We start from the raw sequence: 25,616 nt of genomic DNA, 5'->3' as shown, positions 1-25,616 counted from the left end.
ACAAAGCATAAAAAAAATCAAGGGAAGACCTTCTCCTAGAACTATTAGAATAAGTACAAAAGCTGATGTGGATTGGCAAGAACACTGTTATGATTTCAGCACGCCGTTCACTAAACACAAGCAGCAGTGTGACCTCAAAGAAGACTTCAAGGTTCCAGAAACAAAAGGCCATCAAAGTACGAATAAGTGCAGTCCACCACAATGATGAAGTTTCCCGCAGGGGCATCTGCTTCTACAGAGGCTTGGTGAGTAGCGTCATTACGGACCTGAGCTAATGGGCATTTCGACCCCTTTCCAAGCATAAAGGCCAAGACAGTGCGATTTTCCATCCGATGCTACGTCAAACGCGGCAGTGCGGCAGCTGGAATGGTGACATTTCGTCTTATAGGACCGCCGCATCACATGTCCGGCATGCACCAAACCGGGCAGATATTTTCGTCGCCGCATCGGACTGTCGGATGGCTGCAGCCAATGGCGGCTTGGGAGACGTGCGACATACTACGTCAAACCGCTGGTGTCTCCTTTGGCTCCCTGTCCCTGTCGCCGCTCCGATCACCGTGGCCAAGGCATAGCGAGTTGATAGAGTCGAGCCTCAGAGCATTTGCCGACATAGCTGCTCGCGGCGGCATGACGAACATCGAGTACAATTTGCTTGTAACGTGAAATAATTCAGGATTCATTAAAGTAACGTTAGAAGTGGGCCATTCCTGCAAGACAGTGCCCGTTCCCAAACTACTAGCAAGATCGCGAGCAGCAATACAAGGCCATTTCGCAGGTAAACACGACACCGGCTGTCTCGGCTCGCCGGCTCGCTTCGCTTCCACCTCTGCTCTTCTCATCAATGGCGTCGAAAAAGTTAATTGCGTATGCTGACGCATTACAGGCGAGTACAAAGTTTAATCGTGTCGGCAAAAACAAGCGCTTTAACGAGCTCGCGTGTGATTGTGAACGGCGTAGGCGACGGCCGGCATCCGCCTTTCTAGGCCTACCTGTCGTAGTTGTGACCGACAGTGGGCTGTTGTGATGTGCTTGTCGTTCACGAAGGTGTGGTTTATTTTCTTGTAGAACAAAGTGTGGCTGTGCAAAGCTGTTTGTTTTGTGCTTCATTATAAGGATGCGAAGTCTACCGAGAGTGCATGTCGAAGCACCGTATGTGGGCAGAGCCTGCAGCTGATTGCTCATTCACCCCATGTGTGCTGAATCGTCGTACGCTGGTCATCCGATGTGTCTGGGGATGAGGATCCTGGGGGTTCAGCTGATATCGGGTGTTAGGACCGTCATTAAGGCCCCCCGCCAGAGGCAACACCTCTTCGACCCACCATTGGGCTGACCCACCCAGGGGAAATCGCCCTTTCTGATCTCTCTCCCTACATCTTCATCTTTCTCACTCAATTTCAACCTTTCATGTCCTCTTGTCTCTCCCATTTACTTCCAATCTTCCTGCTGGCGAAGGTTAATGTGTATTTGCCCTCCCTTGGGTATATGGCAGCGTACGGCTGGTGCCTGCAGCCTTACACATTAAGAGCTGCAGCACCCTCCAGTTGGGCTTCATGGGGGCTGGTCGCCATTACCGCTGAAAGAAACAACACTAATATGGAAACACCTGCTTTTTTTCTGACTTCTTGATCATCACCCTCACAAGAGGGGACACACCGATGAAATGCTGAGCGTGTTCACCAAACCGAAAGGTACATCTATTCGAGCAAGACTTGTTGCTGGGCGAGTTGACTGACATCAAAGGGATACATATTAGCGCAGACTAGGAAACAAAGACACGAGAAAGAAGTACAGTTGAAACTCAATTTAAGATTGTGGCAAAGTTGGTGGACGTACGGTACCACTCTGGCATCCGAGATTTTTGTCAATGCGGCTAAACCGCGGACCCAGTCCAGCCAACTTGTGTGGCACCGAGAAGGCTACAGGCACACCGTATCGATTGACAGATTGTGGGAAAGTTGGTGGACGTACGGGACCACTACGGGCTTGCCTTCTTTTTGGACAGGGTTAGACGTTTTCCTTTTTATGCCCTTCACCTTCTGAAGGAGGGTTTTCGAGACAGCTTCTACGACCAAGCTTGGAAAGCTGGCTGAATATAGCCTTGCCTACTGGTTTTCAAAACTAACCTGCATTGCATGAGGACACGACTTCAATAAGGCAGACTCAAGGCAATGGGTAGCTATTGCTCTCTTTACTAGCTTAGAGATTTTTGTCAAAGGTTAAAGACAGATATAAAAACTGAAGAGTGCTACGGGATTCATGTGTAAAGAGCATGCCTTTCCCATGCAGTCGAAAAGCGGCTAAAACTTCGTTACTGCACTCGTCAAATGTAAAAGCATGGGTAGTCTTTAAAAGGAGTAAAATATCGTCAACATATCTAAAAGCCTTAAGGAAAAACCTATTGTCAAATGAACACAGCAGGTTACGGTCAACTGACGCCAAGAAAATGTCACACAACACCAGAGCAACACAAAGCCAATACATATTCCCTGACGCTGAACGTACAGATAGAATCACACTTGTCTAGAGCAGTTGTGCGGCCGGCTACGGACTGCAAAAGCGCCACTTACCGGCATTAGCTGGGCGCGAGATATGTTGGATGCAAGCGCCAAAAGCCTGCATGTGGCATGGCTGTTTGCGGCCAATACTGTTATCGGCCTGTAGATTTTTCACGAATCAGGGTGGGTGGGATCTGCGCTTATTCGCTGCCTGCTTCGTCGCGTGTAGCCGTCGCCGCAGCTGATAAAAGAACAAAAAATGAAGCACGATTCCCCTAATAGACACGTATCTTTTTGAAGCCGAAAGGCTGGTAGCATTTAAGCTATTCATTTTTGTTTTATAGCTTACGAAAAAGCACAGCAACTTGAGTAGATGCTTAACGCAACATATAGAATAAATGGTAAAACGCTAGAAACAGTAACGAGAAGCTTAACCTTATGGGACGCGCATTAAAAGCATAAAGTTATTTGTCTGGGAAGGGTGTTTATCGAACGACGCCGGGTAGCAGGCAGAAAGCAGGCACTGAGAAGAACAGTCCAGCACTGGCATCAATAATGCAAGCTATGTTTTTTTCTTTCTTTTTTTAGAAATAATCACATATGTGGACACAAAGAAAGTGAATGATATTGTACCTTACGGAGCTTTTAATTGGAATACTAATTTGGGAATATAACTTTGCGATAATACTACTAAGCTTTGCAACAATTTTAAATTGGTTATTCATCGTATAAGTGAAATTCGTCCTCTTGAGGTACTCTAAAATATATGCATTTTGCAAAACAAAGATATGTGCAATGGTGCAGCGAGATGCTTAACATTACTTGTAATTTGATATTGTTCTAGACGCCCGCCACGGTGGTCTAGTGGTTATGGCGCTCGACTGCTGACCCGAAGGTTGCGGGATCGAATCCCGGTCGCGGTGGCTGCATTTTCGATGGAGGCGAAAATGTTTGAGGCCCGTGTACTTAGATTTAGGTGCACGTTAAAGAACCCCAGGTGGTCGAAATTTCCGGAGCCCTCCACTACGGCGTCCCTCATAATCATATCGTGGTTTTAGAACATTAAACCCCAGATATTATATTATATTATTATATTGTTCTAGACCTTGTATGATTAAATAATTTCAATTTTCTGGAGGCCCTGATCCTAAATTCTTTTCTGTACCGCAAAGTCAGCAGGATAGTACTTTCGTTTCTAAATACTGAATGTCTAACTTGATGAAAGCATCCAGGTGTTCCAGAGGGCTGAATGGGGAAGACGAAGTTCACCCTCAGGTGAAGATTTCTTCTAACGTAGCGTTATTAAAGACTGTAATCAATTTGCTATCTTGAAAATGTATTGGGCTGCTACTTCAATGAATGAAATGAATAGTTCATCAGACACATATGAGGTGGTGTTTCAAGCAGGTGTGGCACACATGATTTATTCAATGCCTTATGAGAAAAAATAAACAAAAGTAGAATGACACGTTCATTCAATTTGGTGAAGCAAAAATAAAGGTATGAGTACACCACTGCAACGCATGCACTCAATAATCAATCGGTCCTCCTCGCCGTTCAGTCACAGAGGCAATCCTCCTAGGTAGGGAATCATATAGCGAGTTCACGTAATGAGGAAGTTGACAAATTCGCTCCCACCCCTCTTGAGTAGGTGCCCAGAGTTCGTCAGCTGTAGCAGTCGTTAACCCAGGCCTTCTGCTCAAATTTTTTTTCATTAGGGCCCAAACATTCTCAATTACGTTGAGGTCCGGGCTTCCTGCCGGTCATTCAAATGTGGAGACGCCTAGTTATCAAGCAATTCTTTGACACGCCTGGCAGTGTGCACTGATGCCCCGTCTTGCTGAAGCCAAAAAAGGCCATAGGAAAATGGCCCATCAAGCACGTAGGGCACCAATGTATATTGTAGGATGTCCATGTTGTCATTTGATGTCATTCGGCCTGTTAAACAGCGAAGTGGTCGGAGGGCTGTGTAGCTGACCGCACCCCACACACGGACAGATGTGTGGCCACTGGAATGGACATTCCATATGTATCGATCATCGAACCGTGGACACATGCTAAAAGTGATTTGACTTCTCGATGTATTGATTAGGCTTGCTTTTATCGTTTTGTTCTGATATATATTTTGCCCTTCTGCAAAGGAAGATCAGTGGGAAGCATTTTTCTGCTCTGTCCCTTTTTGCCCATGCTCGTGTGCTGTGACATATGTCATGGAAAACAAGGCCACGCCTCAGACAACTGCAGTGGTGCACCTCACTGTGTAAACTTTGGTGGTGAATATCCAGCGTATTCCTAGTCTTGTCTGGGCTGGAAAAGAGAAAAAGAGTCTTTTTGAGAAGCACATAAAAGGTGCGCACCATTCAAAGCACCACGTATGCCGATGTGGCACATCAAGGGGCAGCGTCACACTAGCCATGGCCACTAGCTCGGCCCGTGCGTACCGAGCGGCCACTTGTGGAACTCGCCCCTATGGTGAGAGCAGCCAGGGCTGCCCTGCCTCCCCTGATTTGGATCACATCACAGGCCTCTAGAAGCTGTGGCAGTAGCCATGGCAGCTCAGAGGCTAAGGGGGACACCTCCGCACTGATGGGGCCAAAGGTTTTCTGTCCAGGCAAAGCCTGCACAACGTACACATAGCTCACTAGAGTGACTGTCCAACACCTCGCAAAAGGCAATAGACATCATTACGTCCTATGAACAAGAAGGAACCCACGTATTATAGTCTCGCATCTAAAATCTATTCTTCGAGAGGCTAGTTAAATGAGCACTTTCTTTTTTTCCTGTGGTGCATGTCTTATAAACAAAAAGGAGCCCATGTATTCAAAGCCAATTCATTACAGTGCTTTCTTTCATGGCATCCCAGTCTACTGGTTAAGTGGAAATGTCACTGAATGATTGGATGAAGTTAACTATCTCATGGTTAGGGGTCAGTATTGGCCAGAAGGTGTCCAATTTGGAGGCATATGAAATGTTACGCTTGATGTTTCTTAAAATAAAGTTTTTGGCCATGAAATGCAGGGAGCGCATCCGCAACATAGAAGCAACCGAGGAGGCCAAGCTAAAGCTTATTCGGGATCGGATGGCTAGGAAGGAGCGTGAGACATCGTTTGTGCCCACCAACATGGCTGTCAACTTTGTCCAGCACAACCGCTGTGAGTTTCCCACCCTCTTCAACTTTGTTTATTTGCAATCAGAGGAGTGTCATTGATTAAAGTTGCAAGGCGGGCTTGTTAGTACGGCATATTTAAATAACAAGGGCAGCGCAAAGAAACGGTACACTAGAAGGCAACAAGGAGACACACACACAGCGCCACACTTCCAACAAATGTTTTATTATCGGGCACCACATGGTTCTTACGCACTTTTTTTGCATACAGCTGCAACTGACACGTGTAGGAGCACAAACAGTGGTTCATCAGCATTTTTTGAGCCGCTAATCATGCATAAGAAACATATCGGACAAGGAACAACAAAATTAATTCATTTCACCCTTCACAGCTCATGCGCAGGTATTGTAACTTCTTTCTTGAGAGCGCAATCACTGCACTACCAGCTCTATCTATCCATTCAGCTTCTACAATTAAGCATGTTACTTCGCACCCACTCCTACCTAAGATGATGGTATCTTCAAAGCGTGGATTGCATTTGCATTTCTTGCATTGCAGAGACAAAAAAAGTGTATAAGAACCACGTGGTGCCCGATAATAAAACATTTGTTGCAAGTGTAGCGCTTTGTATGTGTCTCCTTGTTGCCTTCTTGTGTCCCATTGCTTTGTGCTACCATTGTTATTCAAGTATGATTGCATGTGACAATGTGTAAGTTGTCCAGATGCATGGTCAGTGGTCACAATCCACAATTGCAGCGGTGCCATTCCGTTTCGTTGTGGCTGCCATCACGTCCAGGCATAAGCCTCCCGCATTCTTCATTTTTTCATGGTGTGGTGCCAAAGAGTTGGGCCCGTGATTGATAGAGCAAGGTATTGCATTAACCGATATATGCCCAAACTCAGAAAAAATGACAAAACAAATATCTTTTTTTCACAAAAAGAGTGCTTCTACCCTCAAAAGAAAGCACAAGTTCTTTATGTACTGCCAGGTAAATAGGTAAACGCAACACTGTTTTTTAAGCTGTCCTATACATATAGGACACTGGGCATTAGGGGTGCTATGTGCGGGTGTGGTAAGCCTTGAAACATTTCATGTGCACCCCGACATTGCACTTCTTCCTCTCCATGATGTCTTTCATACAAAGCACGCGTCTGCCCGGAGAAAGTGGTCGGCATTTCACAGGCACTTCTTCCTCTCCATGGCGTCTTGTGCCAAGCGGTTGGCACAAGGCAGCATGAAAAGCAAGCAATGTCTAGGCTTGCACACGTTCAGAATGAGGCCTGTTTGATGTGCTGTAGGTGGCACTAGTCATCAGCTAAAGAAATAGCGATGTTAGAGTGCATCAAAGAAGCGTCCTACATGTAGGACACTGGGCATATATGGGTTAATGCCGAAAGCCATTTTTCTCATTGTGGCATTAAGCACAAAATGAGATTTCATCATCAGTGCTCTTCACAAAAGAAAATTGAGTAACTATAGAAGTATATACACACAGTTTCTGATAGAAAGAAGCAAATTGCATTTTGGAAACAAAGTTAATAACCAGTACTTGAGTATTGCAAGGAGAACTTTCTAATACAGTAAAAGCTCGTTAATTCGGATTTCTAGGGACCGGAAAAAATGTCCGAATTAACCGAATGTCCGAATTATCGAATGGTCGAAATAAACACAATAAATGCACGAGTTTTTTCAACATACCTTTACTTAACAAAGTAATCGCGGATGCTTGTCTGTTTTCGAGCAGAAATTCGCGCGGACACAATTTTTCTGAGCCCTTCAAGGTGCTCAGCAGCTCGCATGATGTCTGCAGTACCGCAAAAGTTTCACCCGTCATCCACGCTTTTCGGTTGGCACGGTAATCCACGGGAAGATTGTTGATGTTCTTAAAGCAGCGTGGCTTTTGAACCTTTCCGATAACGAGAAGCGGCAAGCGCTCTGTTCCCGTCACGTTGGGGGATAAAAGTACGTTACTCGTTCCTTGCTTCTTGCCGCCGATTGAAGGATCCCCTTTCATCACTCTTCATCACTTCTTGTCGGGAGAGCCCGTTATTCAGAGCACGCAAAATTTCTACTTTGGTGGTGAAGTCCTTGGCCTCGTACTTGGGCCGCTTCGCCGGCGTTGCCATCGGCGGAGAGTGCGGTCGCACGAGAAGTCAGCACAAAAGCACCAGCAACGATCAAGCTAAAGGAGCCGTACAGAAACGTTCCTCGATAAATCGGCGATCAACGATGCAGCACACCAACGGGAACAAAGCAACAAAACCCACACGCGAAAAAAAGGCGTTCAACCAGTCTCAATCCAAGCCAAGTCAATAATTGATGTCCATGGCGATGCTGCGTTTGAGCTTCACTTTTGTTCCGAATTGTTCTTTTTTCGTTTTCGAGCCTCGCCAGCGGCCCGAAAGTCGCCAAATTATCCGATTTGCGGTCAAATCTGTCCGAAATAATGAGCGCCCAGTCTCATAGAGTGATGCGTATATTTACAGGGACCAGATGACGTGTCCGAATTAACCGATTTTCCGAATTAACGAGAGTCGAATTAACGAGCTTTTACTGTAACTACAACTTATTGTAGAATTGAGGAAACAGCTGCACTACAAAGCTGTCATCGGACAGCTTACCTTGCTTCTTTAATGAATACATCCGCACCCATGATAAATGGGCGCTTGACGAATGCATTGGATGGTACTCAACGCATGGCGGGCCGGCAGGAGTGCCCCGCTGCGACAAATGAAAGCAGGGCCGAGCGCTGTGAAAGTGACGAAGCGAAGTTTTGTGTGAAACTTCCAGGATAACTGGAATAAAAAGTGACAAGTAACATGACATTTCACGTTACCGAAAAATGTTAACGTAAGTATGTTACCTGTTGCAGTTCTGAAATGGTAATGAGTACGTTCCTAAGTTACCTGGAAGTGTAACGCGTTACCACCAACACTGATATCAAGTAAGCAATGCAAAAAAGGTTATTGACTCATGCCAATGTTTGTTTGTGGAATACTTCAAACGTGTCTTCACAGAAGTAGTTGATTGTTTATTGTGCATTGTTCTACGAGAACTTGTACAATGTCTATTGGTGTTTGGCAGCTATAGCACCGTTTGACGTGGATACACCCACGTTGACGCCTAGTGGCGCATCTTCATCGCGATGACTAACGCCCATGATCTTGGTTTAATTATTATGGTAGCTGAAGTTGTTAACATGTACCAGGACACAGCATATCATGAATCCCATGCAAAGATGGCATCAACAAGCACATAATAAACACTGGTACTCAATATCCACTTCTTCAAAGCGTCGTTAATTGAGGAAAGACATGGCACGATGTGTGCTCCCGAGCAATAGGGTAACCTACGCCTGTGCTCATGCATACACTAGCACACTGTGCTTCAGCAAAACGGGAGGTAGAGATTTGTAGCTTGAGAAGGCGTTCCGCGTACCGCTGGCCTCGTACCTCTGTCTCTCCACGAAGGCACGACATTCGCCCGTCGACATCACTGTCTTTCTGCGGCGCTTATTGTAGCAGGTTTATTTGTTGATGCTATCACACTCCAAAGCAGTAGGTGGCGGAGAAACTGCGTTGGTGCACATGGAAGCTGCACGACTCCGACAATGAGCCGTCGCACGCTAACACCACAGAACACTGATAACACGAAGTGAAAGCCAAAGTGCGTCTAGGGCATCTCCTCGATGCTAGCGCTGCCAGCGCTTCTCGCTGGCATCGAGACACTCTAACCTTGGCCTCCGAGAATGCGTGCCGGCAGGTTTGTCTGCCGGCGCGCAATCTCTGAGGCCATGGTAAAAACAAAAGTAGGTGGTTAGTTTATACCCCTCTGACCTTTTTGATGTGAGTCCATTATTTTTGACAAATAGCCATCCTTTTTATCCAGTCAACATTGATGATGGCAACCGGACACGCCACCTGCGGCGCCCTGTTCGTGAGAAAGAGCCTCCGCCCCCAAAGCCTGTTGTGGTCATCGCAGAAGCCGAAGGAGTTGCAGACCAGATTCCAGGACGCCAGGGCAGAGGTATTTGGGGCACAGCATTGTTTCTTTTAACCTTGTCTTTTTATGTCTCATGACTCGTGTCTTATCATTTCCTTTTATTTCTGATGTTTTGCCATTAAATGAAGCTGTTAGCTAGCTTTAAGCATCTCTGTCATGCAGTGACTAGCAATAATTATGGAAGAATTGGATTGCATTGCATTTGAAAGTGGGAGCTTTTCTAGACATGTGTGCAAGGTGGCCAATGGGGAGGGGCAAGAATAGCATTTTTTATTTTTCTGCTACGCACTTAATTTGCTTTTGGGCACAAATATTTCAGAAGCAGTCTTGACCCAAACACAATCATTACTCGAAGCTCAGTCAATGCTGTGTAATGTGTTGCATCCTTCCTATGCCAATAACATGTGGAGAAACAGGACTGCGTCGATGCTTTTACTGACATCACTACTGTAGGTCAGCAAAACAAAATGTGAATCTCACTCAGACTCACTCAAAAAATGTGTTTTGCGCCTAGGGCTCACTCGGACTCAGACTCACCAAAATTTTCCTCAACAGGACTCGCTCAGACTCAGACTCACGGCCTAATCTGAGCCTGAGTGAGTCGACTCATGAGTGAGTTTGCCAACTAATGATCACTACTGGTGATGTGCCATATGATATACAGCGGTGATGGTCCAACTGCCCCATTTGCGCATTTTACTACAGTCCTACCTATCTGTGCCTTACTGTGCCCATTCATGTGCATTTTGCGCCAACTGCGCCAAAGTTCATATTTTGCTTGCTTTGTACCCGTGTCACATGGGCATTTGGAAGACCTTCCAACCGATAGTGTATTGACTCAATGGTCAAGCAAGAGCCGCTACACGGGACGTTTCAAAGGCCATTGAGTGAGTAGTCTATCGAGTCGACGGAGCACCCCACAACTCTATCGAAACTGCAATAGCCATTGAGAAACGGAAGCAACAACAGCATGAATGTGCCCTCTCGTTCACAATGTCAGTGATGTGATAGCTGCGCCAGTTGCGCCAAACTGCTCCAAAAGTCAAATCTTGCGACATCATGTTACATTTTCGCTATTCTGTGCCAAAGCTGCGCCAAACCACGGCCGGACTAGAGGGGACTAGAGGGGCGCAGTCCCTTACGGCCTGCTCTTCGGGTCTAGTTCCCACCTTTCACCACCGCTAGTTGTGGCGCTGCGGCCCAACCCTCGCCAGTTAAGCTACAGCACGGCCGGGGTAGAGGAAAGGCGCGCGCTCACTTGCCGCTCTTCTAACCCTGCCCTGGCTACAGGTGATACTTCTCCGTGCTAATTTACATGGGCGTCTTCAAACATAGGAGATTCCTTCCCCCTTCTGAATTTCCTGCCTAATAGGGTCCAGGAGCGTAACATTATATTCGTGAAGCGCCGAATCATAAACGTTTGAAAAAAAAAAAAACATTTTAACGCGAGGCACACGAAGAAAAAATATGCGAATTTATTGTTTCGAATAGCTTTTATTGAATAATACATGCTGCACTTCAAACATTCACTTTAGCAAATTTCAGTACGAAGGTAAAAAAATAAAAACACAATAGGCATTACTACGTAAACAAGCAACTCGCAGAAGGACTTTTTTTCTTTTTTGCTTTCTCGTCGAGAAAGGAAAGTTCGTTTGGTCACAATCTTATTAATTTTCTGGACGGTTTGTGTGCATAATTGGAGGGCTTCTCTTGTGAGTCGGTGATTTTCTTCGTGTGGTTGATGAGAAGTATTCTCATGAATTTTTCCGCAATTAGAGCTGCGGACCGTTTTGCGTGGCTGTCGTCAACACACTCTGGACAGTTTAGTACTGGCGCGCGTTCGAGCCGACGCTCGACGAGTAGCTGAAGAACTTCCAGCGTATTCGTTCTTGGCAGATGCGTTGCCACGCGGTCAAACAAATTAATTAAATTGTTCAAAAGAGCAAGAAACTCTGGCCTTGGATAACATAGCCCGCTCTTGTCTTGGCCTTGCAACAGTACGTACAAAGGATTGTCTTTGTTGCATGTTGTGACTAGGATTTCACAGGATCCGCAACCAAAATCTGTTATTAACTTGGCAATGTAGCCGCCAACATATGACAAACCCGAGTAAGTCACCGACCTTGGTGTAGGGGCATGACATTGCGTTAGGTCTTCCAGCTCGTCGTGAAATTTTTCAGACAGTGTGGCTGCCACTTGCTCAGCATCAACATCGGGCGTTTCGGCTTCTTTTGGGCATAATGACTTAGCCTTCACAATCCGATCAAGGGCAGCCTTGATCGGCACAGCGTCAAACTGTCGGCACAGCGCCAGGCAAAAGTTTCTTTATGCGGCACCCGGAAGTGTAGTCAGTCGGAAGGAAGTGCTGGCTACACACGACCGTTGACGGCGACTTATCGTTGATAGTTAAATCCTTCCTAGCAATGTTCCTTTGCCATTTGGCGCACAAATCTCCGTCACTCGGAAATTGGTGAAATGAAACACCTGGGCTTTTCCCAGGGCGCGAGCGGCAAAAGGGCACGCAGCAGTACACCATTTCGATGCCGGCCAGTCCACGTGTACCAGTTTAACCCGATGCACCATGAAAATATTATAACGACGCAATCAGAAATCGATTGAGAAAATTATGCAACTGAAGCGCACAACAAGTATACTTACTTGTTGAAATATAGCAGCGAATGTATTCATTGGTATCGGTGATATTCCACGGCAGATCCAAAACACGTGCGGCAAGCGTGGTCGGTTCACTGTCCTTAAGGAAAGGAGAAAGGGCGCTAATTTCTGTCTGCCCAGTGGCGACACGGCTAAGCGCCCTGTAGGGGAGGGGGTAAGGAGGGATTAAAAGAATAGTAGGAAATTAGAGAGAAAAGCCAGAGGCGAGACGTCGACTGAGAAAGAGGAGGGTTGGGAGAGTAGAGGGTTGGTTCGAAGCGCCCCCACACGGCGACCGCTGCAACGAGCTGTGAAGAATTTGCCCTATTGTTCCCTCCTTGGGTGCGCAGGCCGTAAGGAAGTGCGCGCGTGCCGCCACTGTAGTCCGGCCGTGGCCAAACATAGTGTTTTCATATTTCGAAAACGAAACTGAGTCAAAACGTCCTAGCATGTGTCCTACAATTACGAGCGACATCTATCCTTCTATCCTCATGGGCACACATTATTTATTTATTTATTTGAAGTACCTTACAGGCCCTTTGGGCATTGTGTCTGGGGGGCTCGAAAATCACATCATTCAACACAAAATAAACTGGTATCAAAGAACAGAAAGAAACGACTGTACATCACAGAAAATTTAAACACTTCATACAAAATGCATAATACATACAGAATAAATACATGATACATACGTAATACTGATATGTATATGCAAATCTAGCCTTGTTAATGGACGACCTTAGCGAAAATGTGCAATTGGTGATGGAATGTATCAGGGTTGGACAATGAAGTTGTTGGGCAGGTTATTCCATAATCTAGTGGCACGTGGAAGTCCTGATGAATTGAATGTTAAAGTGTCACCATATATGCATGTAAAGATTAAATTACTATTATGCAATTTGTTGGACATTCGAGATGGGACATTGAGATGAAATGAACATGGCATATTAGAATGTGCATACTTGGGGAATAATGTGAGTAGGGGTATGTCACGGCACGTACCTAATGACTGTAGGGAAAAATCAGTTTTAATTTGCATGACACTTGAATGGTAACTATAGTTTCGCGAGATAAACCGTGCTGCCCTATTTTGGATGGATTCTAGTACGGTGACCATGTTATTATGATATGGAGATCGAATGGAGGACGCGAACTCAAGTTATAGGTGAGCAAATGTGAGGTAAGCTAGTTTACGAATATTAGCTGGAGAATTTCTGAGGTTACGGCGTATGTAACCTAAGGATGCTACAGTGGCTGTAACTATGCATAGATAAAGGAAAACGTGTGCACTTGTGCAGTGCTGGTTAGACTACCTGTCTTTTACAGTGTAGACCGCTTATAACTTAAATCACCGGAGCAGCGCTGCACTATAACCAAAACACCATTTTTCAAAAGCTGCACATGTGCAAGACGTCACGAACAGGCAGTCGTGCCATTCCGAGAATCGAGTTGTGCGACTGGGATGATAATTCGCATTCGCTTAAATTTGCAAATGTTGAAAGGTCACACCCCAGTGATTCTCGAAGCAGAGAAAATGACGCGGGAACGGGGCGCATGCATCAATAAGCCATCTAATGCCATCTTCAATTCCTGGCAAATGGCACACATGGAAGGCGTCAGTGAGTCATTCTCAAGAGCATCATGTATTGGTTGTCAAAAATTTGGGGGGGGGGGGGGGGGTGTAGCCAGTTGTGTATTTTTCCCTCTCAACTATCCCCAAGTATGTAAGATGCTCTAATAATAGACCTTCAGTTGACAGTCTGTGCTTGTCTCTGTCTTTATCATCATTCCTAATTTTATACACCAGATCATTTAATTTCATGGGCCTCTGCTTGTATTTTGATTATTTGCACAGTCCATGTTATGTAATGGCAGCGCATAAAGGTCCCTGTGAAAAGCTTCTGTTCAAATTTTCCAGTTAACTTTTTTAACGCGAAAATGTTACTTGGCTATGTTGGTGAAGCTTTCAAGCGTTTCGCAAAGGATCCTTAAAGGGAGACTACAGGCAAATATTAAGTCGACGTTGATTGTTGAAATAGCATTCCAGAAACCTCATAGTGCTTGTTTCGCACCAAGGAAATGCTTATTTTGAAAGAAAGTCATGTTTTAGTGGTCCGCACAGTGCTAGCGCACTTCAAATCACTCGCCTGAACGGGTCTTCTGACGTAGCAGTTGCCGTGCCCAATGTTGCCCGCCTTTACTGCCCGACCGTCAACGCTACGGTTTCTTGTGCAACAGCGGCCATCAACTTTGCCAAGACGCAGCCACAGGCCGCTCCGAAACTGTACAGTTCTTTGTCATGGAGCTTAGCTTGGCCAGAAGCAGCAGTAGAGCATGATCAGTGCGAAAATAGTGAGAGCCAAGCAGATGCAACAGTATGCAATACTGAAACTACCACTGAGATGCACAGCTTTGCGAAAATGGAACTTTTGAACCCCTCGCGCCATTCTCCATGGTAACTCAAGAGGTTCTTTTTTCCATGAATCAAACAGAAATTAAGAAGCAGCATTTTATTATGTCTTGTGATGCACAAAAGGTTCTTTTTTTTACCGTAACTATAGTTTGATTACTAATGATTAATTGTATTCGGCACTCTTGACGTCATCGGGATCATTTCCAAAATATCCCGCTCGATGCACACATCGTGTCCTACATTGACCTTAATTTCTTGATTACTAGAGCACTGCTGTTGATACTGTCCACGTTTTAGACGTTCTCACACAATGACCTTTCACTCTGACATAAACTGTTATCTGCCTTTAGTGTCCCTTTAAGCATATTCTTGTAATAATATGCTTAGGATCCTCTGCAGCTTTCTTTTATATGTTTCTCTTGCAGAAATGAAAATCTGAGGAAATAGCACTTTTCGTAAGATGACCTGTTAGGACTGCTGCAACAGCACCGATAAATTTTGTTATAATATTTAGCAAAGCAATTTAGCTGGCCTGTTGTTTGTTGGCAGCAATTTATGTGGTTGATGCGATTTGATTTTTCAAAGAGATATCTGTCTCATGATGCCAGACATGGGTATTAATATTGTGCATTTTTTTGTTGTTGTTGAATATGACGGAAAAAGCTTATGCAGATATTCAGTTTCCAGCAATGAATATATGTATAAGTACTTTGTACTTATTTATTTTGAAAGGTGACTCCAGCTTGGTTTCTGTATGTAATTTCAACCATATAGTATTAGTAATATACTAGAAGACGGTTACAGCAATGTTCCTAACTGCAGGTGTATGAGAGCTTTTAATAGCCCTTACAGAAATGTGAGGGTGGTGAAAAAAAACAAAGCACTGTAGCCATTGCAAAAGAAAAGAAATGCTGTGATGACATGCAATGCCTGTTTACCATGCAGGTGGCAAAGGATCGTCCAGGTCCAGAGGAAACGATGATGAAAAGGCCACTGATGACTTTCACTTTGAGAAGTTCAAGAAGCAGTTCAGACGCTACTAAGCCTTCAGATAACAGCTGCAGATATTTCGCTTGGCGAATCATTTGCTTATCTTTATGCTCATAAACCCTACATGTGGTCCTGTTTCACTTGTTGCTTCAACTAGAGTCTACACCTTTCTTTCGCTGACATGCTTCTTGTATAACTGTTTTACAATGCTACCACATTGTGGTGGTCAGTGTGATCTAATCACCTTGAGTTCTCAATGATTGGCCGTGATGTAGGTGTAACAAGTTGAGCAATTAAATTAGCCTACACAGCTCTTAGTGGTGTCCAATGAAAGTGAGAGGGACAGTGTGACAGCATTTGACGCCCAGGCATTTACCCACAGGTTGTGCAAAAATGTGACTGCCTCTGTGCACGCTGAATATTGCATTTTATTAGCCAAACAAAGTTTGCAGTTTATTACCACGTATGTACATAACATGCATAAATAGCAAGGATGGCGGGAATAAAGCTGGTTAAAGGCAACTTGACTGGTCCCACCTCCCCATACAATACCAGCTGCAACATGACAAGAATGCGCAATAAATACACTTGTTGCAACGTTAAAATAAATGGCGCCAAAGGCTCATCTTTGCTTTCATAACTCGGTGTAGTATTGATGTTTTGCCTATGAAAGTTTTATGTGAGTAGCAAACCTAAGGCTGAAAAAAGGAAAGTAATTTTAGCCCTTAGTAATGCTCAATGCAGAAAAGGCTGTACTGCTACGCGTAACAAGAAAGAAATCTCCCAGAAATTTTCATTATCAGCTTAAAAACAGAACTGTAACCGAAGTCGAAAAATATAAGTATCTTGGCATTACTCTTACCAATCAACTCACATGGCCAACACATATCTCAAATATGTGCTCAGCGGCATTAAAGAAACTATGGTTCGTAAAGATGAACCTTAAACGCACGCCTCTAAGAAATAAAATATTAGCCTACAATGCAATAGTGAGATCTAAATTAGAATATTCTGCTGAAGTCTGGGACCCGCGTACTATACTCGGTTACAAGTCAAGAGCAGTGTGGCTTTTCACCATCAGAGGACCCTCCTCCAGCCAATGGCGTTGCCGTATCATCGTGACATCACGGCCGGCCGCCTTCATGCCGCGCTCACGAGAGGAATCTCAAAGCATGTCACTAAGCGACCGCGACATCACATTGACGCAGCGACACCATTGGCTGGAGGGGGGTCCTTTGACGGCGAAAAGCTGCACTGCTCTTGACTTGTAACCGAGTATAAAAATGACATTCTGAAACTTGAGCGAGTGCAGAGAAAGTTGTGAGGTTTATATGCGGAAAATATGCCAGAAAAGATTCCCCACCCCCATGTTACAAGACAGAGCACAGATACTACAAACACGCAGAAAAATTAATCGTCTTGTACTACTACACAATAGGCGATGCGCAAAGCGCCGACGACGCCATCTGCCGCCACGGCTCGGAAGCGCTGATGGGTCCCGGCGAGCAGTGTTCCCGCGAGCGTCTACGCGATGCATGGATGGATGTGTTTTCATCGTGATTTAACGACTCTGTCGGGCCTCAGCGATGTCAAAAAATAACTGCTGCGTTGTCGGCTGCTCAAACACACAGAAAAAATCGCCAGGAACGCACTTCTACAGGTTTCCGGTGCTAATTCATGAGCGAGAGCGACGGCGGATTGCGGCTGTACGACGCAGAAGGCAAGCAATCGCGCTTTGTTTACGGCAGTGTTAGAACGATTACCGTGTTTTTATTTCTCCATTTATGTCGCTACGTCTTTAGCGAGCGCTACTACGTTTACACGTGGTCGCCTCGCCTGCAGGCGCTACAATTCACATGAGGTTGTTATTACTGATAAGAGGCGATGCCTAGGCTCTCTTGAAAAACGAATGGCGCGAAGCGCAATGCCAGAGAATGTGGGGCAGGTGACGGCTCCTTTACGAAAGCGCCGTGTAATCACACGTGTGCTGTACCAAATCGGCTGCATTCTACCTATTGATGGCACTGGAATGCGATAATCGGTGCAGAATGTTCGCTGTGCGCTTCTGCACCCACGATGACAAGTTTATCGTTTATTTTTTCACAAGTTTATCGTGCTGGTTTCAAAGTTTTACCAACGCTGACCCTTCGCGTGGCCGCACCTGTGAAATCTATACGCCACGAAGCTACTGCGTTGAGAAAAAACGTTGGTTCACGCGTCAACGCATGCAGGCGTTAGTGGTCGGGACGTTATAAAGAAAGCGGTGTACTTACGATGAGCTCCACTTCGTAGGGAAGCTTGTTGACGCTTGTCTGTGGCAAACACTTGGCGCGTATGGTGACATTGTCGTCCCACACAGCTGTGACATCGGACACATGTCCGCTATTATAAAGTGCGGCTCCTTTGCACACACCATCGCCGCAAAAGTAATTAGAGAGTTTTAGCAAGTTACGGAAATACGGTAAGGCAGTGCGGTAGCGTTCCTCCTTTCACGCTGGTTGTGCTTTTGCCGCTCCCCGTTCCAGTGACAATGCGTACCCCATACGGCAGGTGTCTCGTTAACAATGCGTGGGCTGACAGGCAACAATAAGCCGTGACAACCCCACAGTAAATTTTGAAAAAGCTTTTGTGGTGTTGGGGTGCCTTCACGGGCAAAAGGTCGACGACCTGAAAAGGAGGAGCGGTACCGTCATACGGTAGCGTATTTGCGTACCGTATTTCCGTAACTATCTAAAGCTAGCGGCCTTGCGCACGCAACTGGTGAGAGAGAGCGAGACTGCGCATGCGCTGAACCTAAGAGAGATGCGTGCGTTTGCGCGCGCAAGAGATGCGCACGATAGGATAACAATGCGCTTTTTTTTTTCGGGAGACTAGCCTGCGCATGGGCAGTGGTGATGACTTGACGCGCGCCATGTTTTTTTTTTTTTTTTTTTGGGGGGGGGGGGGGTCACAGGGCCAAACAGCTTCTATGAACCACGGCCGGTCTGGAGGCGCGCGCTCGTTCCTTGAGCGCGCGCCTCCAGACCGGCCGTGCCCTGGCCAACACCCTCTCGACTAGTTGAGGCCTCTTAACGTCATCACACTACGACGGGAGCGGAGGACGCGTTCTCAGAAATGCCCATTGCTACGCGCTCGTTGTGTACTCAACGGCGCGCTGCGAATCCATTCGTTCATGCTGTCTCCCGTTTCCCGAAAGCGCCGACAAAGCAACTCCGTCGTTGAGCGTGTTGCCCCTGGCGCCCACCTTTGCAAACACCTGTAAAACTTCTCCTTCCCCGACTGCTTTTCTCGCTCTAAGCGTGTTCACCCCTCCACATTCATACAAAGGTGCAGGATCAGCACCAAGGCTTGGAGAAGCCTTGGTGCTTCAGGAATGTCACGCCTCATTGCAAGTTTCCTCTTCCACTGAGAGAAAGGAAAAAACGAAAGAAAGGAAAGACAGGGATTAGTGGTAAGTGGGAAGAAATTATTCGTCTGCTAGTCTGTGGTTGAGGCTTTCGTGTGCTCTAGCTCTAGCGTCCCCAGCCGCGCGCACCTAAACAAACGTGACGCGTACAATCGCCTACTGAGGGTGAGGACAGGCGCGTCGTCTGCTACGACGGCCGCCATTGCGAATCCCGGCGCAGCTCGGCAGCATGCGAAACGCGCTACACAAAGCGCTTGCGGTGCGCCGATACGTCCGGAAATAAGTGCACGCTAGTGAGCTTTCTCTTTTTCTTTTCTTTTTTGAAGCTTGGGCAGCTTTTATTGCTGTTGTTGCCTAAATGTTTATCAAGGAAGCATGTAATTCATGTAAGCTGACGGCCTGTGCATGTGTTATGCGATAGAGGTAGACGTAGACTCTCTTATGTTGAAAACGAATCCTCTTCCTTACGCCGGAAGCGACAGTCTAAAGCCTTACTTAATTTTCTCGTAAGCTCTGCATTCCAAATACACAAACAATCGTTTAAAGTATTTGTATATATGTCAGCATATGTATCTGAACACACACAATTTAGTGTTGCGAAGCTACCTAAGCGCGATTAGGGTGGCTCATTTTGCCAAGTTTGCAAACAATTTACTCGTTTATTATAAATGGTATCATACATATTGTGCACAGAATAAAGGGCCGAGGGTCAGTATGGTGCGAATATCCTGCTGAAATGAAACAAAAGCTTCTTTATCATTATTATTGCTGACATTTCTTGCTCACAATCTGTAGCCGCTACTGTATCGGCACTCGAGTTGCACCCTGAGTCCTTATCAAAACAATGAATACGTTGTTGAGTAGTATGCCGTAAAACTTTGCATGCGCGCAATATCAGTGCATTTTTCCTTCTTTTTGTACCTGCACTTTCTTTTTCTGTATCTGCAGGTTTTCTCGCATGCCCAACTGCATGCATATTATTGCATATTATTGCATATTTCCAATACTGTTTTACAGTTTGTGCGGCAGATGCACGGCGTCGTTTATTTGTCTCTCTTATTAATAATAATATCTGGGGTTTTACTTACCAGAACCATGATATGATTATGAGGCACGCCGTAGTCGAGGGCTCCATGAATTTTGGCCATCTGGTGTTCTTTAACCTGCACTGACATCGCACAGTACACGGGCCTCTAGCATTTCGCCTCCACCTAAATGCGACCGCCGCGGCCGGGATCGAACCCGTGACTTTCGGGTCAGCAGCCTAGCTCCGTCACCACTAAACTACTGTGGCGGACGTATTTCTTAAGGCGAAAGCCTTAAATGCCTCATCAAACGCGAAATTTCACCGTCGGCGTCCCGCGTCTACGGCGTCAGCGTACCACGACGTTGGGGCCGAGGGATGCAAAAAAATCATCGTCACGTGATGACGTCACTATATGACGTCATCATGGCTTCACAAATTTTGGCGTGACGTCATATGATGCCGTTATCACATGACATCGTGGCTTGGTCAAAAGTGGGCAGATCACAGAGGCAGTGAAAATTACACCATCTCCCGCTAAAGGGGACCATGAGGCGATGCGAAGCCGGAGCACTTGCACGATCGCGTTCCGTTGGCGTTCGTTGGGCATGCTACCGACCTCGCGTCGTGGAACGCGAAAAGGGACGCTACGCTACACCGAGCTACGCGCGTCGTATCTTTCATCTAGCCTGGCCGTTAATTCTCACAGGGCGAGCGGGGAACGCGGTCGACAGGCGGGCGAGAGGGGGGCAGCGTAGGAGAGGAGAGAGAAGGGGACGCGCATGCGCTCGAGCTCATCGCGGCGTTGCGCAGGAGAGAATTTCGGCATGTCTAGCCCGCGTTTCAGAGGAAGAGTGGAAAGGGGAGGGAAGTGGAGAGGGGAAGGGAAGAGGGAAAGTGGGAGGCGAAGGGGAGAGGGTGTGTGGAGAGGGTATGCGCATGCGCAGTAAGGGTGGTCACGCCGCACACCACCACCACCACCGGATTGAGCTCCGCCTTAAGATACTTCGCATCTAAAAACCAGGTGAGGTGCCTCCGATCTTGGAGGCAATGCAAAACCGCGCTTCCCCGTCTTCTTGTTGTTTTCATGCGTCTTCTCTGTATAGACGCTTCGCGAGAACTGTTTGTATGCGCATTCCTGTATGAGCTTTCAGGGCTTACATTATTAATGAATAAATTATGCTTGCTCAAAGAAATGAGATACTGAATGTGTGTGTGTGTTAATATCCAGTGTACAGGCCATTTATTTGTGCACATTAGTGCTGCGCTGACAGAAGCAATTACATAAATAAAACGCAAATTACACAATAACACACAACTGCCACTAGTCGATTCACAGTGATCGTAAATTATTAAAAAACAGGAACTGCGTAATTATTTAAGAAAGGACGAAAATGTAACCTTGAAACACAGAAACGGGGAAGGATAAAAACATTTAACTGCACACATACCTACATGGCCATCACACCAGCACAGAAGGCGTACTTGAAACAAGGAAAGGAATATAAAAAAACAAGAACCCGCCGTGGTTTTAGTTATGGTGCTTGACTGGTGACCCGAAGGTTGCGGGACGGAATCCCTGCCGCAGCGGCCCCATTTCGATGGAGGTGAAATGACAGAGGCCCGCGTACTTAGATTTAGGTGCACGTTAAAGAACAACAGACGGTCAAAATTTCGGGAGCCTTCCACTATATACGGTGCATCTCATAATCATATCGGGGTTCTTGGGACGTAAATTCTCACGAATATTTATTATTAGGAAAAAAGAAGGATCTGATCTGCAGACAAACGCGCATAATATATTCCATGATACATTTCAAATTACAAAAATAGCGAAAGCGAAAATCAAAGGCAGATGCAGGACCAACCAAGTGCAGTAAAGAATGTTTGCGAAGAAAAATGCAGCATTCATGCACACGTGAACCAAAGCATTTTAAGCATGTAGCTGATATCAGTCTGCTCATTTATTACGCAAGGTTAACACCGGCAGAAGTTATCCTTGCATGTGCATTCGAAATACCGGCCGGAAACTTACGCTACAAGCCCCGCTACGGTGGTCTAGTGGTTATGGCGCTCGACTGCTGACCCGAAGGTCGCGGGATCGAATCCCGGCCGCGGCGGCTGCATTTTCGATGGAGGCGAAAATGTTTGAGGCCCGTGTACTTAGATTTAGGTACACGTTAAAGAACCCCAGGTGGTCGAAATTTCCGGAGCCCTCCACTACGGCGTCTCTCATAATCATATCGTGGTTATGGGACGTTAAACCCCAGAAAAAAAAAAAAAAACTTGCTGCAAGTGCATAATGTGTTCTTCGGATGCCGCTTGTCACGTTTGATTTTTACTGTCCAAAGAAACCTCGTATCTTCTAAAAAATTACACCATTTCCCGCTAAAGGGGACCATGAGGCGATGCGAAGCCGGATCACTTGCACAATCGCGTTCCGTTGGCGTTCTTTGGGCATGGTAGACCTCGCGTCGTGGAACGCGAAGAGGAACGCTACGCGCGTCTTGTCTTCCCTCTAGCCTGGCCGTTAATTCTCAGAGGGCGAGCGGGGAACGCCGTCGGCAGGCGTGCGAGAGGGGGGCAGCGTAGGAGAGGAGAGAGAGGGGGAGGGGACGCGCATGCGCTGGAGCTCATCGCGGCGTTGCGCAGGAGAGAATTTTGGCATGTCTAGCCCGCGTTTCAGAGGAAGAGTGGAAAGGGGAGGGGACAGGGGAAGTGGAGAGGGTGAGTGGTGAGGGTATGCGCATGCGCAGTAAGGGCGGTCAAGCCGCACACCACCACCACCACCACCACCGGATTGAACTCCGCCATAAGATACTTCGCATCTAAACGATACAGCTCCCGGCGTTTCTAGAATGATTGGTGCACTGCGGCACGCAACACCCGTCCATGGTGACGGTAGCGAGCGCATAAAACTGGAGGGAAACGAGCACCGACCTAAAAACAGCACGCGCGCCACGCATAAGTGACCGGGCGGGGGATTCAAAATGGCGGCCACGCTGCCGCCAAGGCCGAGGAGGCGGCGCCTGCCCTTTCAAAAGCTGACACCACTCTAGGCGGGGGCGCGCGCATCGAGGCACTCTAGTCGTTGCTAAAGCCCCTATAGGTATAGGGGCCTTAGTCGTGGCACGTTGCGAACGCCGCTCTGTGGCAGCTGAGCAATGGCATTGCGAAAAGACCAGCGCGCGTGATTGTGTGGATTCCGCGGAACTGAACATCTAGAAAGATATTTAAAATAAAAGCAGGCTTCTTCACGGCAACGATCTTTACGCCGGTAATCATGTTTAAGGTGTTAAGGAGGAAACTGTCGGCAAAGGGGCCCTCCAAAGTCAGTTGCAAGTGTGTTGCTGAGATCAAGAGCGTCGACTAGGGCGTCCGTCGTCAGGTTGTCAAAGTTTTATCAAGTTCTTGTATTATTTACATTAAATTAAAAGCATTGTGAAGAGGAAGATGCGCCGCCATCCAGCAGCATCGAAAACGCTTGGCTCGCTCGGCCCGTGCTTTTTTCCCCCCATTTAATACGTGAAGAGGTTCCTTTGACTTTTGCATCCGTTCTCGCTATTCAGCGCGGGTTCTCGCTGTTAATCAGTCTGCGTGTGTTAATTGGGGTTCGGGCTAAGCGAGAGAAAAGTTCGTTCGTTCCTCTCGCTCTTTTTCATTTGCTCGTTCCTTCGGGCTTTCCGATGATTTCTGCACATGCACATTGTAGGAGCAAGGTGCACATGCAAGGCGGGGCGCCGAAGATGGTGTAAGCACGGGTCGCCGCCTTGTCTGTGTTTGTCAACAAGTGCGAGCACACATCCTGCACAGACCTATCATGCGCCTGCAGCTCTGGCCACCACCGCGTCCCCTTCTAGATACGGAGATGTTTAACGCTTCGTCGCAGGGTCACGCTGTCGCCTTTCCCATAGCACGCAGGAAAAAGTGTCGCAACATACAGGCAGAGTGCAGGGCTTTCGAGATTCTCATCATCGCCCGATAAGTGGCCACTGCATATGCGGTTTTGGTGCTTCACAAGCTGTCGAAAACCTCCATCGGGGCTAAAAAAAAAGGCAGAGTATATGACCACGACGAGCAAATATGCGCAGTAATAGCAAGGAAAGCATTTAAAAAAATGATGAACGTCTGTTTATCTCGCACATCACGCCGCCCTCATCCGACGCTGTGATCGCTCGTTCTCGTGAGCCTTCCATATAAATCCATATAATTTTATTTTTGGCAGCTTACAGACAGTGTTTCTGTAGCCGTTGCGACAGCCATGCACGCAGCAATAGCATAGTTACACTCCTGTTTGACCGCGAATTAGCTTCGTCCTTTCGAGCTGCTATGGTTCCGCCCGTACGCACCCGCGCTCAGCCGCGACTGATTAGTAGCGCGCCGCGGGCGGCGCCACTTGTTCAATCAAAACTGCAGCGCACTTTTTAACAACCTCTAGCAAAACTAAATTTAGCAGATAATCCTTTTGTCTATGTAGATGATGCGATGTCTTATTTTCTAGGCACTCTTCACTGACCAGAGCGCGCGACGCAGCTCATTTACCGTCTCAGTATCGCCGCCATCGGCCGCCATAGAACCTAGAAAATAAGGCGTTCGCAGAAAACATAGACGCGCTCAAGCGTGCCCCTCCAATGGACCTTTTCAACGAGAGCTCACTGGGTGCAGCCATAATCCCCTCTGAGTTAAGGCCGAGACAGACGGTACGATTTTCCATGCGATGCGACGTCCGACACGGCGGCGGGGAAAGCGGAATGGTGACCTTTCATAGCATCGGGCAGCCACAATTCCCTCTCCCCCACCGCCGCGTCGGCCGGCACATCGCATGGAAAATCGTGCCGTCTGTCTCGCCCTTTAGGCATATGTGTAAGCCGCCTATCCCCCCGCCACCCAAATGACAAATGCGGTGCCGGGGCCGATTTTGCAGCTTCCACTCGCTAAGCCAGGGGTCTCAATCAGCTAGCATGCTGCAATCACGAAATTTAGGCCCACAAGTGCCGAAACACCGAATATGGTAAAAACATAGAGGGGGGGGGGGGCACAGCGAACTTGAACAAAATGTCACCTAACGTTGTCATTGAAAGAACGCCTTTCCAATATCCTATATATGGGTCATTTACGAAAGGGGTTTGACGTCAGGTTTCGAAAAAACACATCGATACTGATTTCCACAATGACTAAAATCTGGACGCCGATTCTGAAATATAGAATTATCGTTCCACGGTGAAGTTTCAATTTATAGTGACCGCATAGGGTGCCTCAAGAAAAAAAGAATGCTTGAAACCAGTCCCGTCACTGTACTATTTACCAAAGTAACCAAAATTTATTCCGTGCGAAGCATGCGGGCGCCCTTTTTGAAACCCTTGCGCTAAGTTGCGTGCACTGGGGCTTCTGTCGCACCTCAAAAATGTCTGTCGAATTCTGTTCGTGAGTTTTCGCGATGGTCATTCCATATGCTGGCGCTATGAGTGTTTGCATCGGTGAGCGCGTGCGAATTTCCTAAAGCAACCGTTTTGTGTGATCACTTCG

The 25,616-nt window shown here is 46.8% G+C and overlaps 1 protein-coding gene across 1 annotated transcript in view; it reads left to right on the top strand.

Moving 5' to 3' along the window:
• LOC119390589 (telomere length and silencing protein 1 homolog) overlaps nt 1-15,800 on the top strand; it is a 57,692-nt gene extending 41,892 nt beyond the window's left edge. The window contains exons 7-9 of the mRNA XM_037658186.2: nt 5,514-5,647; nt 9,492-9,629; nt 15,616-15,800. Of these exons, the coding sequence (XP_037514114.1) occupies nt 5,514-5,647; nt 9,492-9,629; nt 15,616-15,713 (370 nt within the window). The 3' untranslated portion in view covers nt 15,714-15,800. The remainder of the gene's footprint in view (nt 1-5,513; nt 5,648-9,491; nt 9,630-15,615) is intronic.
• Nucleotides 15,801-25,616: the final 9,816 nt, after the last annotated feature.

Source organism: Rhipicephalus sanguineus, chromosome 1 (assembly GCF_013339695.2).
Source record: "Rhipicephalus sanguineus isolate Rsan-2018 chromosome 1, BIME_Rsan_1.4, whole genome shotgun sequence".
NCBI lineage: Eukaryota > Metazoa > Arthropoda > Arachnida > Ixodida > Ixodidae > Rhipicephalus > Rhipicephalus sanguineus.
The sequence above is the reverse complement of the archived record's forward strand: the minus strand, read 5'-3'. Positions and strand labels throughout refer to the sequence as shown.